Source organism: Lagenorhynchus albirostris, chromosome 11 (assembly GCF_949774975.1).
Source record: "Lagenorhynchus albirostris chromosome 11, mLagAlb1.1, whole genome shotgun sequence".
Lineage (NCBI taxonomy): Eukaryota > Metazoa > Chordata > Mammalia > Artiodactyla > Delphinidae > Lagenorhynchus > Lagenorhynchus albirostris.
The window spans coordinates 19888675-19906113 of NC_083105.1; the positions used below are offsets into that span (position 1 = coordinate 19888675).

Here is a 17439-nt window from a genome sequence, read left to right on the forward strand (position 1 = left end):
CTTAGATTCCATATATATGTGGTAGCATACGGTATTTGTTTTTCTCTTTCTGACTTACTTCACTCTGTATGACAGACTCTAGGTCCATCCACCTCACTACAAATAACTCAGTCTCGTTTCTTTTCATGGCTGAGTAATATTCCATTGTATAGATGTGCCACATCTTCTTTATCCATTCATCTGTTGATGGACACTTAGGTTGCTTCCATGTCCTAGCTATTGTAAATAGAGCTGCAATGAACATTTTGGTACATGACTCTTTTTTTTTTTTTTTTTTTTTTTTTGTGATACACGGGCGTCTCACTGTTGTGGCCTCTCCTGTTGCAGAGCACAGGCTCCGGATGCGCAGGCTCAGCGGCCACGGCTCACGGGCCCAGCCACTCCGCAGCATGTGGGATCTTCCTGGACCGGGGCACGAACCCGTGTCCCCTGCATCGGCAGGCGGACTCTCAACCACCGTGCCACCAGGGAAGCCCTGTACGTGACTCTTTTTGAATTATGGTTTTCTCAGGGTATATGCCCAATAGTGGGATTGCTGGGTCGTATGCTAGTTCTATCTTTAGTTTTTTAAGGAACCTCCATACTGTTCTCCATAGTGGCTGTATCAATTTACATTCCCACCAACAGTGCAAGAGTTTTCCCTTTTCTCCACACCCTCTCCAGCATTTATTGTTTCTAGAATTTTAGATGATGGCCTGTGATTAATTTTTTAAAACGAAGCAAATAGGACTTCCCTGGTGGCACAGTGGTTAAGAATCCTGCCAATGCAGGGGACATGGGTTCCATCCCTTGTCCGGGAAGATCCCACATGCTGCGGAGCAGCTAAGCCCGTGCGCCACAACTACTGAGCCTGTGCTCTAAAGCCCGCGAGCCACAACTACTGAAGCCCACGCGCCTAGAGCCCGTGCTCCACAACAAGAGAAGCCACCACAATGAGAAGCCCGTGCACCGCAACGAAGAGTAGACCCTGCTCGCCGCAACTAGAGAAAGCCTGCACGCAGCAACGAAGACCCAGTGCAGCCAAAAGTGAATAAATAAAATAAATTTATAATAAAATAAAGCAAATAACACACACCCCCAAAAAATAGGGAGAATGGGGGAAAATGAGGTAATTCACAATTGAGTCAAACAATATTCAGTTCATTCTGTCTTATAAATAATATGAGGTAGAGCCTTAGCGTATAGTTTTTGTTAGATATATTAATAAAAACTGCATGGAGACAGGAAAACTATTTTAACTTGTATAAGGTTCCAGCTGTTGTTTTTGTTTAGTTATCAAAATAACTTCTGCCTTCTCATTAAGACAGAAGAAATTGAAATGTGATATGATGATTGATAGAGTAAGGGGCTCAAGTCAATATTTTTTATCTAACAGGCTCAGAGTCTAGGTGCTTGCTTCCCTGAGTTTTATCTTGGACTGCTGCCTCTATAAATGGCATAAAGAATTGACTGACTGAAAAGCAGTAAGCCAAGGATTTAGCCCGTCACTTTGTATACCACGGTAGGGTGGAGAAGTATTGGAGAGAGACTGTTCCAGGATTGTTAGCAGAGAAGGGCGAATACTGCATCCCCATACTTCTCATCTCCAGTTTAAAAAGTAAGCAACAACAAAACAACCAACAAACACATCTGTGAAAGCAGCTTCATAGAGCTGCCCTGAGGTAGGGATAGCCCCGCACCTTTGTAGGGCCTAACAGTTTTCAGTGCCTGGGGAGTGAGTGTTATTTGCTGAAGTCTAGATCAAATATAATAATTGTCTTTTGTTTATTGATTGCTTATGCATTATCAAAGCCTCATGATTCACTCTTTCCCTCCTTCTATTCCTCTCTCCACTACCCCCCAAAACGGTTGGCTGTCTTGACTATATCACTATTTCCTATTTCTTCCTTGAACTCTAGAAAAAATTTTTTTGACCAAAAATTCATGGAATTTAAAGGTGGCTTATGCCTTTTTCTCCTTAATGGTTGATAATCTAGGGTTGACTGTAACTCATTATTTAGAATTCATATTGTAACTGTTTGGATGTTTATGTCAGTTGTAGACTTTTTATCAATACTTGGTGTGATGACAATAACTAATATTTATTGTGTGCTTATTCTGTGCTAGGCATTGTACCAAGTACTTTACATGTATTTAATCATCACAGACCAGCTCTTTGAGAGAGGTCCAATTATCTCTTTTTTAGAAATACAGAAACTGAGATGTAGAGAGGCTTAAATCATTTGCTTAGTCGTTTATTCATTCACTCACCATGTATTTGAGTGTATAGTATTTATGGTTGCAGTAGCTGCTCTAACTTGCCCACAGTCACACAGCTAGAAATTAAAAGAGCTGGGATTCCAACTCTGATCTATTAACTGGTAAAAACAAAACTGTCTCAGTCTTCTGTTCTATTGCACCGTCTGATCTGAATATGATGCATATTTACATCATTTTCAAGGGAGAGACTGCAGCATCTTCTTTAAAGCTATTTTAAAATTTAGTTTTTAGATTTGTATTCTCTTCTTTACTATGCCATGTCTATTTGATATAATGTCTTTTTGATATGATAAATTCCAAGGATATAATATAGTTATTCAAGCACGAAGTGTCGTTTTCTCCCTAGTTAAGATCAATGTAGTTTTCCAAAATGTGTTGTTATTTGTTTATAGCACCTGTTAGACCTGTGGGCCTTGTTTAGTTAAAGACTTAAACAAGAACCAAAACAACTCTTGTTTCCCCTAGTAAAAAATGAACCTCAGTTATTACTTTTTGAACTGGAAGTGAACTGGAGGAAAAAGAAAACCTGGTAGGTTTTGGTTTGTTTTGGGTGGGTTTGGGTTTTTTTTTTTTTTTTTTTTGAGGAGGGGTTGATTTGGGAGGTTTTTGTTTGTTTGTTTGTTTTGGTTTTGTTTTTTCCACATAATCTGGTTTGAACCAAACCCAAACAGTAACTTCAGTCACAGCTAAACTCAAATGGGAATTAAATTTGAAACCAATTGCTAGGGCTCTTCATCACTAATACCAGTTTTAAAGTTCTCTGAGAAAGAGAAAAGTGAAGAACGTAGCTTTTTAAAAACTTTCTGGATACTGAGCCACTTTGTAACTCTTCTAATGACTAGAACCAAGGTAGGAGAAAAGTTAGAAGACGGAGAAAGGAAAGTAGTTGAATCAGACCCAATTGGCAGAGTTACTTAGAGTCATCTCTTCTTCCCTCACAAGTCTCCAGTAAGCATTTCTATTCTGGCCCTTATCAGCAAAATCTTGTGGAAGTCCACAGGGACTGCAAATTTTAAATGGAGGAAGGTGGAGGACGACACAAGGTCTATGCATAGCACAGGTAAGACTGAGCAGAAGTTTAACCTTACTGTGAATCTTAAAAGTACTCAGTATCAATAAACAGGGCAGTCAGGTGTGTTACTTTGACTCAGACTTGTAACATGCCTAGAATACTGGGGTTTTAGTCATTTTTTAAATATTCTAAAATGTTTCTTTTTTAAAAAATCTTTAAGTACAGGCAAAAAGTGCTGAGAATTTTCATACGACCTAAAAGAAATCTACATCCAATTTTTTTTTTGTTTCTTTTTTTTGCGGTACGCGGGCGTCTCACTGTGGTGGCCTCTCCCGTTTCGGAGCACAGTCTCCGGACGCACATGCTCAGCGGCCATGGCTCACAGGCCCAGCCACTCCATGGCATGTGGGATCTTCCTGGACCGGGGCACGAACCCGTGTCCCCTGCATCGGCAGGCGGACTCTCAACCACTGCGCCACCAGGGAAGCCCTACATCCAATTTTTAAGCCCACCATCAGACTTAACCTTCAACCAAATAATGTTTTGCTTAAAACCCTATTTTCTGCTACAACTTTTCCAACTGCTTTTATAACTTTTACAACTGCTGGGTTTAAGTGTCAGATGAAGCTTAGTAAAACCGTGGATTGCTTCTCTCTCCGGTTTCCAGGACATATTCAACCGAAAGTGGTATACCAAGAGATCCATTAATTTAAAATAGTTTCTCTTTTAAAGAACTGGATATGCAAATTGGATATTTTACAAACCTGAAATACCACAGTGGTGTTTTGTTTTGTTTTGTTTTTTGCGGTACGCAGGCCTCACACTGCCATGGCCTCTCCCGCTGCGGAGCACAGGCTCCGGACGCGCAGGCTCAGCGGCCATGGCTCACGGGCCCAACCGCTCCGCGGCTTGTGGGATCCTCCCGGACCGGGGCACGAACCCGCGTCCCCTGCATCGGCAGGCGGACTCTCAACCACTGTGCCACCGGGGAAGCCCAACAGTGTTTTTTTTTTTTCCATGTTCAACTGTTAACTCCATATTTCTTCCTTTGTCTTCTTTTTTTCTCTTCAATAAAATGCACTACCTTAGGAATAGGCGGGGGTGATGGATGCATCAAGAAGTTTTCAACTTATCTGACAAACTAGGTACCTTATATTTTCCCCTCTTGTCCCAAATCAAGGTATTTCAGGTTTGCTTTAAACCCTTATAAAGAGGATGGATGGTTAAATGGATGGGAAAGATTGTTACGTTTCTATTTCTTCTCTGCTGAAACTTTCAGAGGTGGGGACAGTTACTGTTATTGATCATGTTACTTATAATATATGCGTAGTCATCTACACTTCAGAGTAGTAGTTCTCAACCAGGGGACATTTGGCAATGTCTAGAGATGTTTTTCCTTGTCACAGTTGGGGAGTTTTTGTGGCATTTAGTGGGTAGAGGTCAGAGATTCTGCCAAACATCCTGTAGTGTACAGGATAGCCCTTCACAACAAAGAATTATCCAGCCCAAAACATCAATAGAGCCAAGGTTGAGAAACCTACCTTATGGTGGCCTAGTGGTTTAGAAGGAAAATGCAGAAAACATAAACATCTTAGAAATGAGCTTCAGCAGCCCATAAATGAAGCCAGGTGTATTTTGTCAAGTGACAGTGGCTTTCTAAAAAGTACATATTTATGTGTGTTATAGCAATAATTACATGGGGACAGACTCAAAAACATTTATTATGCTGAATAATCTTTGAAAAGCAGAGGTTCTTAAATGTGCCATGGATCCTTTGGCAGTCTAGTGAAATGAAATTAATGTTTTTAAATGCATAAAATAAAATGTGTAGATTACAAAAGATACCAATTACATACGTAAAAATTCAAAATCGTGATATAGTAATATATCCTTTATTAAAGCATTAAGTTGTATAACAGGTAGCATATTTAATATTTTAGACTCTCAAAAACCAGCTCTAGAGAAGATAGATAATACCTTTATGGATAATTTAAAAAACATGATTTATCCACAGCAAAGATCTTCCCTAGCCAAGAGGAAAAGCCTTTTGTTGATCTGGTTTTCAGAAAATCATTTACATAGTGGTTCTGAATTTGGGGTACATGAACTTGGATGGGGGAAAAAATCATGTATATATATTTTTTTACCTTTAACTTAAATTTCACATTTTCTTTAAATTTGGTCAACAGAAATCACAATAGTATTAGGACCTATGACTCTCACCAATAGAAAGCACAGATTTTTTTTTTATTAAATTACAGTTGTTTCAGATTTCTTTAGACTTCACAATTACCGTTGTTTCCAGATTAGATATCAAGAATATTCAGATAAATTATAACTAAAATATATTGATGCTTAGATCAGTGTCTTGCATGAATAAATCATTCATGTAATCTTGTTTTATTAAAAAACCAGGTCATTTCATTTTGGTGAGGTTTTGATAATAGTAGATGAAAGTAGGTAAAATGAGTGCCAAAGCAAAAGATTGACATAACAGATGAATTTGCATCCAAAAAAAATTGGGAATTACTGCTCTGGAAAGTATAACTTTTTTTTCCCCAAGCCTCTTTAATCTTCCTTATCAAGAAGTAGTTTTCGGAATAAACATTTTCATCCTTATTCCCTTATTTTTTAAGACTAGTATTTCAATCCTTAGCCTATCTTGTGTGAACATTTGAGTAGCCATTTAAAGACAATTTATGATCTAATCCTGAAAAAAATTTTAATACCTATCTTTTTAAATAATTCCAGATAAACAGCATCTATTTTAGGAAATTTGATCAGAAAATTTTGATTCCCAGTATTCAGCACAATAGCATCTTAGTTTTAGTGAGAAGCAGGTTGATCATTTATTAGCTTTGAATAACAAAAATTATATCTATGCAATACTCAGGAATTTTCCATCTTTTTAAAAAAATTAATTAAACTTTATTTTTTAGAGCAATTTTAGGTTCACAGCAAAATTGAGCAGAAAGTATAGAGTTCCCATTTATTCCTTGACTCCCACTCCCAACCCTTGTGTACAACATTCCCCATTATCAGCATGCCCCACCAGCATGGTACATTTATTACACTCAGTTTGTTACAGTCTGCATTGACACATCAACACCCAGAGTCTATGGCATCATGCTTTAACAAGCTGAAACACTCAAAAATATTTAGTATCTGGAGTTCGAGTGTTTGAGTTCAGATTATTTTACTTGTATAAAGACTCAGTTTTCTCATCTTTAAAAGAGAAATGCACATCAGAACTACAATGAGGTATCACCTCATACTGGTCAGAATGGCCATCGTCAAAAAATCTGCAAAGAATAAATGCTGCAGAGGGTGTGGAGAAAAGGGAACCCTCCTGCACTGTTGGTGGGAATGTAAATTGATACAGCCACTATGGAGAACAGTATGGAGGTTCCTTAAAAAACAAAATAGAACTACCATACGACCCAGCAATCCCACTACTGGGCATATACCCTGAGAAAACCATGATTCAAAAAGTCACTTGTACCCCAGTGTTCATTGCAGCACTATTTACAATAGCCAGGACATGGAAACAACCTAAATGTCCATCGACAGATGAATGGATAAAGGAGATGTGGTACATATATAAAATGGAACGTTACTCAGCCATAAAAACGAATGAAACTAGGTTTTTAGAGATGTGGATGGACCTAGAGTCTGTCATACAGAGTGAAGTAAGTCAGAAAGAAAAACAAATATCGTATATTAACACATATATGTGGAATCTAGAAAACTGGTACAGATGAACCTATTTGCAGGGCAGAAATAGAGATGCAGATGTAGAGAACAGATATGTGGACACGGGTGGGGGAAGGGGAGGGTGGGATGAATTGGAAGATTAGTTCTGACAAAAATACACTATGTGTAAAATAGATAGCTAGTGAGAACCTGCTGTGTATCACAGGGACCTCAGCTTGGTGCTCTGTGATGACCTAGATGGGTGGGATGAGGGGGAAGGAGGGGATATATATATATATACACATATAGCTGAGTCACTTTATTGTACAGCAGAAACTAACATAACATTGTAAAGAAATTATACTCCAATAAAAATTAATTAATTAATTAAAAAATAAAATTGACATCATAGGGACTTCCCTGGAGGTCCAGTGGTTAAGACTTTGCCTTCCAGTGCAGGGGTGCAGGTTCAATCCCTGGTCGGGGGGCTAAGATCCCTAATGCCTCACAGCCAAAAAACAAAACAGAAGCAATATTGTAACAAGTTCAATAAAGACTTTAAAAAGTGGTTCACGGGGACTTCCCTGGTGGCGCAGTGGTTAAGAATCTGCCTGCCAATGCAGGGGAAACGGGTTTGAGCCCCGGTCCGGGAATATCCCACATGCTGCTGAGCAACTAAGCCCATGCGCCACAACTACGGAGGCTGCGCTCTAGAGCCCACAAGCCACAACCACTGAGCCTGCATGCTGCAACTACTGAAGCCCGCGCGCCTAGAGTCCGTGCTCTGTAACAAGAAAAGCCACCACAGTGAGAAGCCTAAGCACCGCAACGAAGAGTAGCCCCCGCTCAGCAACAAAGACCCAACGCAGCCAAAAATGAAATAAATAAATAAATTTATTTTTAAAAAGTATGGTCCACATCAAAAAAAATTGGCATCATAATAGTTTCTACTTCATAGACTTGGTGTGAGATTTCAAATGATACTTGCATATACAGGGTAGCATACTAAGGTAAATGCTCAGATGTTTACAGTGATGATGATTATTGCTTAAAAGTACATATTTATATAAATATTAAAACAAAAATGAATTTTTATTTCATTTTTTCTTTTTCTGTGTTCACTTATTTTAATCAAAACAATGTATGCATTTTAAAATAAGTTAGAAATTATTCACTTTACAAATTAACTTGCTGTGGGATTTCTGCAGTTACTAAGCTTCTGCAGTGAATTAAATGACTGATTTGTCAAAATTTAATTTCCGTGATTTTCAGGAAAACGTATAATTTGCAGAGGAATTTATCCATATGATGTTTTATAAGCCTGTGTTTATATTTGTATCAAAGGCTTATGTAAACAAATCCTAGAAATCAAGGTTAAACTTAACTTCAAATGCCATTAAAACTAGATTCTAATGTTTTATTTCTAAATTATATCTTTGTAGATATCAAGAATGCTCATCTAAAAAATAAGTGTCTTGTGAAGAAGTACTAACTACTCTATGGTTGCTTTCAGTTTTCTCCCCCTCTAAATATGGGCAAAATGATCATTTCTTGGGGTGTTAAAATTCTGCTTATGAGTTAGTCAAGATCTTGATAATATCCCAGAAAGCAATCAGAATGCTGCACATCTGCCAACTAGTAAACTGGCCAACTGCTTGTAGGCTGTGTCACTAATAATGTTTAGGATGAGGGAGTTTTAAATAAATGTTCTTATGGATCATATTTTATGGTGTTACTTTTATTTGTGTGGGAGTATATATATGGCTAATTTAATTGTACAGAATAACTAGAGCATGGTAAGTTCTTGGTTCTGGTTTATCTTAGATTTTGATGGTAGGTTGATTCCTTTTGCTTTTTTAGTATTCTTTCTTATTTTTTCTCTTTGTTTTAATTCTTTCCGACATTAACTACTCATCTTACAGTTTCATCCTTTTTTACTTTTCAAACTTGAAAAGTTTGTATTTGGGACTAATTGTATATATTTATGTGTTTAAGTAATTTATAAAGGCAGATACTGTTCCATTCTGTTTTGGGCTAATTTTTATTCTTGTGTTCTGTGAAGAATTCCTTCATTCAACAACAAATAATTATTAGGCTTCTGTTAAGTGTCCAGTACTGTTCTGGCACTAGGGGTATAACAGTGAATAAAAACCTCTGTCCTCAGAGGAGTTTACATTCTGGTCCCAGTGATTGATTATGGCTCTGATAATGAGTTTGATAAGGCTGAAAATGTAACTTTTTCTTTTCTGTGAATACAGCTTTATAAAATAACCATGAAGCATGCTAATGAAGTTAATAGAATACTTGAGTTCCCATTCTTACTCATATAAATAAGAGAGTAGTATGTTAGAAAATCACAAATATTTAAACCATAGTTTTTATTATTTTCAAATCTGCTGTTTGTTATCCTTGTTAACGGTTTATTTTTAATCAGACTTTATTCTTTTTTTTTTTCCTTTGGAGTTCATTCTTTTGTTTCTAATCTTTCTTTTCCAGAAACTGGCAGACCTTTCTCTTCGTATCCAGCAAATTGAAACAACTCTCAATATTTTAGATGCAAAGGTTTGTATTTCTGAATAATTTATAGGATAAACTTTGCTCTACATATACCAGCTTTCTCAGTCACACTTAACTTTAATTGCGTTTAGAGATGAATTCAATTTAGCTCCTGCATCCATGAAGTGGTGCAGTGTTTTCTTTTGTTTAATTTATTATAATTGCAAAGGAAATGGTCTTCATTATGAACCACTAACCGAGTCTGTTTAAATGTTTCTTTCATTATTTGAATCAAAAGCATAATGAGTAACATGTTAACAAATTGAACTGTTACATAGTTTACTTCATTTGATGGAAAACTCACAATTATCTTAATAGTAATCATTGATAACACAGGAAAAATTATGTAAAACTTTACATGTCTCCAGAGCAAAATTTGGAGAAAATATCACCTATTTTCCATTTGTAAATATATTAAATGCTAAAGAATACCAATTTTGATGTCAGAAATTACAAAAGATAACTTTTTATCTTATAACAGCAAAAATAGAAGCGTTGTTTGATTTGAAGCTTGCAGGTTTTGTGTCCTTTTCTATATAAAATAATGGAGATGATAGTATATTTTTGTGACTTTGTCCTTTTTTTTCTTTAACATCTTTATTGGAGTATAATTGCTTTACAATGGTGTGTTAGTTTCTGCTTTATAACAGAGTGAATCAGCTATACATATGTGACTTTGTCCTTTTATCCAAAAGTTTGATCTGAAAAAATATGTATTGAATGTTTATAAGGAAGTGAAATGACTAATATCTTTTAACATAAGGATCAGAATGTCTAGCTTGTACTTTCTACATCTTCCTGTGGACTTCAGCCACTGTATTTCCCTCAGAACATTTCTGTAGATTGTAATTTAGGATACTTGGCCTTGAACATGTTCAAGATAGTCTCTTAGTAGCCATACCCACTTGAAACTATTTGGGCCATAGCCACTGTGCTAAATACTGTCATCAGTCAACAGTTCTCAATGAATATTGCTTCTTCAGGTCTTATTACCATTGGTTTTTCATTATTCTTTATAATGAATATGTGTATTATTTTAACGTTTGTGGAATTCTTAAGTTAGAGTTCAAGGTCACAAGTTAAGTTGCCATGTGGACAGATTAACCTTAATTTTTTCCATGGCCATAGAGTTAATCCTCAGAGTTAGCCAAACATTTGACAAATGTATATCATTGATATCAGGATGAAATCAGAAAAGAGGGTTTGCATGGATCTTGCAAATCCAACCTGAAATGCTTAACCACTGACAACATGCTCATTTTTTGTGTATGAAAAATAATGCATTTTAGTAACATTCAGTGATGTTACTAAAGAAAAAAAAAGGAATAAGCTATATCATACATTAAAATGTGGCAAGAGTTTTCTCATTTCCCAGATTATTCAAACTTAAAATGTGCTACAAAGCACATTTTGAGGGGAGGGGTAACAAAATATGTTTAATAAAAATCTTTTTGCAACTTTGTGAGCTAGATTTTCTTATCCCCACTTTACAGGTAAGAAAATTGAGGCCTAGGACGATTTACACAGCGTCACATATTTTGTGACTTAGACCTAGGCAATCTGACTCCAAATCCCATGCTCTCATTCCTTACACTAGGATTCCTTAGATTTTAAAAATAATTCCTGAGAAAGAATGGTGATATGCTAAATTAGATTGGTGAGAAATTCTTCAAAAATATTTTATTTGTGAATGCCTTTCACTTTTAAGTAGTTTATGGCATGGAGAATTTCAACCAAAGATGAGATTTTATAAACCTGTTTCTACAGGCTTAAAAACTTAAGACAGCTATTTGAAACACACACACACACACACACACACACACACACACACACACACACACACACACACACACACACACACACACACACACACACAGAAACTTAGTGTTTTAAGAACCTAATATTATCCTCATATACCAACATTAATTTTCTTTTCTCAGTTGTCATCTATCCCAGGGCTAGATGATGTCACATTTGAAGTATCTCCTGTAAGTGTCACTAGGATCACAAATGAAACACATTCTGAAACCACTTCAGAGCAATCACAGGTAAGTATTTAAGTTCCGGGAAACATGAGCAGATATCTTGGTTGAACCAGATAGACCTAATCAGCAGGTTTGAAGAAAGAAGTTAAATAAAAATGTAATTCTTTGAATAGTAATATTTTAAACCTTAGGATAGAAAATGAAGTTTGAAAAAAAGTTATTAGCTTTTCATTTGTTATTTTGGAGGGCTTCCTGAAGTTAATATTTTTCTTGCCTATAAAAAAAAGAAAACCTATACAGAACTAGGAAAAATCTTGAATATAATTGTTTTCTTCAAGTTCACTATGGAAGTTTTTTTCTTAGTTCTTATAAGAAATGTATCTTTTAAATGTTTTATTATAAAAACTTTCAAACGTGAACAAAAATAGAATAGTACAATGAATACCCAAATGCCCATTACCTGGATTCACCAGTTAAGATTTTGTTGCAAATGCTTCATCTTTTTTTGTCACTTACTGAAGTGAATTCCAGGCATCATGTTATTTCACCCCTGTATAATTCCTTGTGAAAAGTTCTGAAATTTTCTTGTGTAACCACAGTGCCTTTATCATATACAATATAATTAACAATAATTCCCTGGTAATATCTAACTCCTTGTTGCCTGAAGTCTGCTCCATGGGCCAGCAGCCTCAGAATCACCTGAGGGCCTGTTAGAAATGCGGGATTTCAGGTTCTACCCCACACTTAAGGAATCAGAATCTGCATTTTAACAAGATTCCTATGTGATTTGTAGACTTGAAATTTGAGAGATCCTGATCTAAGAAATACCAGTTTTGGGAGTTGATTTGTTTAAATCAACATCCTAGTAAGACCCATGCTTTGTGTTTGTTTCTTAATGTCTTAATGTTCATTTATGCTCTGTATAAATTTAAATTTTATATGACTTTTTATTTCAAGAAATAAAAATTCTTTATTGTTTAAAAACAGATAATCTCTAGTGTATCTCAGTGAGGTATTAAAATCCAAAATAAAATAATCACTAAAATGGTGGTCTAACAAGTAGTACCAAGCAAGCAGACTTCCTATCTATATGGAATTCTGCATTTGTACCTGGAGGTACTTTTCACAGGATATTTTTTAGATCATGATGGTGTTGACCATGATGATAATAACTAAACATGTAAAGGTTTTTACTGTGTGAGGCGTGCTAAGTGCTTTTTATAAATTAAATCAATTCTCACAACAGCCCTATGTCTACAGATATGTCAAATGAGGTACACAGAGGTTAAGTAACTTGCTGAAGGTAAACTGTAAGAGCTGGAATTTTAACCCAGGCAATCTGGTGTCAAGAATCCTAGCTCTTATATGCTACACTGCACTGTCTCCAGCACCTGTGCTGAACTTGTTAAACATATTGAGTACATGTGGTACAAGGCCCTGTGGGATGAGCCATATATTTAGAGATATTATGTATTTGGGGAATGAATTAGATGACCATTTACTTAATAATTAGATATTAGAAAATTTAACATCCACTTAATATAACAAATTCCATTATGATGGCCACTGGAATATATATAATATACAAGAGTAAATCCAGATGTTTAGAGGAGTTCAACTTCACAAGGTTTTTTCAGTTAAAGATGGACCATTCTTTCTCTAGAACAAGGCATGTATAAAAAATATTAAATATTTCCACCCTACCTAGTAATTATTCTTTGGAGGATACTAACTGTCATATATTTCTATAAATTTCTAAAATGGTATCTAACTTTTAATATTAATTTTTCCAGGTGTTATTGTGCATGCCATCTATAATATGTATTTTAAAACTTATGCAGCTGTGTTGATCTTGCCTATTTAAGGTCTCAAAAAATTGATTATGAGTAATCACAACTGAATTATCTAAAATTCAGAATGACCTGATATTCTGGCAGTTTTATTTAAAAATAGTATATTAATTCATTTGGAGAATTTATGAAGTGTTGTTGGCTTCCTGAGTTTTAAAAATGTCCTAAAATTGTGTCCTGATTGGATTAATAAAATCAGCATGTTCAGCATGTTCTTAATATTGAAATCAACTTTTTAATTTCTTCTCTATTGTTTTTAGTTGGTATATTTTATGTAAAATATTTTGAAATGGACTGAAGTATTGCTTAACACAGAATTTCCATTGACATTACAGTCAACTCACTTACCAGATAAAGGATAATCGTGAACTTTTTTTTTAATCATCCATTCATTACAATCTCCAATCTATTGATATATATGAGTCAAAGACCCAAGGTTTGCATGCTGATTTTTCTGCAACTTTAATTTCATGGTTCAGATCTTATCATTACTCACAATAGAACATCCAATTGTGCAGATTGAGATTAATTTGAGAATAAAATGAAGGACAGTTGAGAAATATGAGAGAGGATTTGAGTCATTCAAATAGCAAAGGTGTAAGACCTGATATAGTTAAACCTTGTTGAGGTCTTAGTTATTAGGCCAAAGTTAAAGGCTGAGTTTTAAAATCCATTGGTCTTATATGTAATTATCATTTGCTCCATTGTGCTACTCTATGAGTTTATTGTTCCTATTTTTTTAAAAGCATACTTGGGTCTTGTTTGAATTTTTTATTTAATTAAATGTTTTGGACAGTTTGTAATTATGTATTTTACAGATGAATGTGTATATATACATAGATATACACACACATACACACACACGTGCGTGCACACTTTTGTACACTTGACACTGTCATATAACAGGAGTAACCTAAAGAATTTTTGGATGTTTTATTTGCTTCAGCATTTAAAAGAGATTTAATTTATATTTGAATTATCTGAGGAAAAACCTTAACATATAATTCATATTCTAAAAACTATGAATACTTAAAGATTTTTTTGATTTATTTACATTTCAGCATAGATAGGTAGACATAAAATTGATTTTATTCAGTTAAGGAACTTATTCTTAATGCTAACATACAGATAGTGAGTCAGAATTCACTTACTAGACTTACTCTAAATGTTTAGGTTGATAGAAAAATCAAGAACTGTATATAGACAGTCATAGCTTTGCACTAAAGTGAAGATAGGGTTCCAATATGGACAAGTTTCAGTTAACATTGTACCACGCAAAGTTGAGAACTGCCTATACGATAAAAACATTTTTGTCCATAAAGACCATTCCCCAGTATTCTTCATTATAAGTAGTAGTTTTTATAATGTTAATAATTTCATCAGTAGCTGAAATATATAAAAACATAATTTTGTCTGAGAAATGGGTTTCTCTTCCACAAGTTCTCCAGGCATTGCCTTTAAAGATGTTAGAATAGCCATATCCACTTAGAACAAGATTATTCAATGAATGAGGAATATAACTGTGTAGACGGTATAGATACCCAGAAAATCAATTTTCTGTCCGCTACAGTTGAACAATTGACAAATCAGATAGCTTTATTAGCTTCATTAAAAGTTGTATTAAAATAATAGGTCCATCAATAATTCATGTTTTTTATCAGCACTTGGGACAAGTAAAGCAGAATTCTAATTTTTTAATGCCATGAATGTATTTACATCTTTACGGAACAATATAGCGTTGATATTAAGTGTAACTTCCTCTGAAATCATATTTAAGTATTTGTAAATATTTGGAAACATATATCCCATAATTAAATTATTGGTAAATTTAGAAATATGATTTTTTTCTGATATTGATTGCTTTAGAATTATAAAAAGAAACATCCCTTTTAAGTAACATGACGGACCCCTTTTGTGAATTGTCTAAAGTTTTATACGCAATACTCTCTACAGCTGAACAGTTTACAAGACTCTGGACCACAGGAAAGTGAAGTAACGCCAGAAAATATCTTAACTGTAGCCAAGGATCCAAGATATGCCAGATATCTCAAAATGGTTCAAGTGGTAAGCTAATTTGGTCTGTCTTCTCTGTCTAGCAGCCTCCTCTGAAATTCTTAACCCTGGAGGTTTCATTGTTATTTTTTCAATCTGAGAAAACTGCTAAACCGAGTGACCAAGTTTTCTACTCTCTTACTTCTTTTCTATGTTTAATGAATGCCCTGATAAAGAGTAAGCAGAAGTCGAATCTTTCTAATTAAAACTGACCTCACACTTCAAATTAACATAGTTTAGTATAGATTTATGTAAATTTTTTGCTTTACGTAATCTTTGCAAATCTTGAATGTATCAGATAGAGGAATGAAAGTGGACTATTCACTTAGTAAATCGTATGGCTTTAGCTTAATTTCCTGTATGCTAACACAAATGGTTTTTTGTGTATTTTTATTCTGAATTTCACCTGTCAATAGTTTCGTTCATAGAAAAGAGCATAAGTCACTTGGCCATGTAAGGTAATGCTTTTAATATTATGACTTGAGAATGTGTATTTTTTCTAAGAAATCATTACATGGTATGCAAAAAAGTACAACACAATATTTGCTCTTCTATAACAGCAGAAGTTCATTTCATTCCTGTAGAAAGTCCTATTACAGTAGTTGAAGGAGCTAGCTGTCCATTTTTCAGTTGATCAGAAAATTAATCCTTCTGTAAAATTCTGTTATCAGGCAAAAGAAGGACTGATATTAAAGAACAGTTTTGCTGTTCTTGGCATTATTTATCACCAAAATAATTTAAAAACTAAGACTGTCTGACAACCAGAAAGAATAGATTGGCTATTTAGAAGCTACATTGGTGACAATGGGGAGAAGAAAGTACATTCACTTTCTCTAGCTGTCAGAAGTAGCTGTGTCACTTTCAAAATTCTTAATTGACAGTCAAAGCTCTGGGCTTTAGGCTTTGGGGAAAAAAACAGACTTTGGGTTGAAAATATAAATTTTTTAAACTAATAAAAATAAAATAGAGCTAGTTTGAGTGTGAATCATGATAAATGAATTTTTAAAACTAAAACCCAGGAAAGCTTAAGCTAAGCTTAAAATATGGACTGTTAAAAATATGTCTTTGACACTTTCAAACAAAAGATGAAAAGTTTCAGAGTAACTCTGAAAGGCTTTTTATTTAGTCTCTTCTTGCCTAACCTATATAAAATAGGAAATGGGAAAATCTACTTGATATCTATGACTGCCTTGAAATATTTGATAGAAGACCACATCTTAGGATAATTGTTATATTCTTAATACATTGCCTCTGACTTTACAAGAATTTGAAAAATCCTCATTTTTCTTTTCAGTATTAATCCACTGTCCTTTTATTCCACAAATATTAAACACTTACCCTAGGTACCATATTAGATATTGTCTAGATTTATTTAGCCAACTAAGGTTCACAGACACCACTTGACATTTTTATTTTTGTTATTAATTACTTAGACAAATTTCATTGCTTTTCAGAATTTCATATATAATATATATCATATGTTTGCATGTATATATGTAAATGATTCTTTACATATTTATTCTTCTAATCATGTAGCTTACCATCTCACTAGGAATAAAAGCCAAAGTCCTTCAGAGGCCCGTGAGATGCTATACAATTTAGTTCCCTAATTACCTTTCTAATCTCATATCTTCACTCACTCTGCTCCAGCTCTACTGTCCTCCTTGATGTTCCTTGAATAAATATATGGACAGTCACGTGTCTCGGGGCCTTTGCATCAGTTCTCTCTGCCTGAAACACTTTTCCCAAATATCTTTATGGTTTTGCTCCCTCTCTTCCTTCAAATATTTGCAGAAATATTACCTTCTTTCTAGTCCCATTCCTTTTATTCCTTCCCTACTATATTTTTCTTCATATAACCATCTAATTATATGCAAAACACTACATATTTTATGTACATTGTTTGTGTCTCTACTGCTCCTAGAATATACACCTTTTTGTTTACTGCCCTATTCCCAGTTCCTAGAACCATACCTGGCACATAGTATTTACCTATGAATGAAAATGATGGTATTTTTCTCTATACTGTTTT

The 17439-nt window shown here is 34.8% G+C and overlaps 1 protein-coding gene across 1 annotated transcript in view; it reads left to right on the forward strand.

The window, feature by feature from the left end:
* WASHC3 (WASH complex subunit 3) overlaps positions 1–17439 on the forward strand; it is a 53525-nt gene that overhangs the window by 2499 nt on the left and 33587 nt on the right. The window contains exons 3-5 of the mRNA XM_060165447.1: positions 9461–9526; positions 11461–11568; positions 15309–15419. Of these exons, the coding sequence (XP_060021430.1) occupies positions 9461–9526; positions 11461–11568; positions 15309–15419 (285 nt within the window). The remainder of the gene's footprint in view (positions 1–9460; positions 9527–11460; positions 11569–15308; positions 15420–17439) is intronic.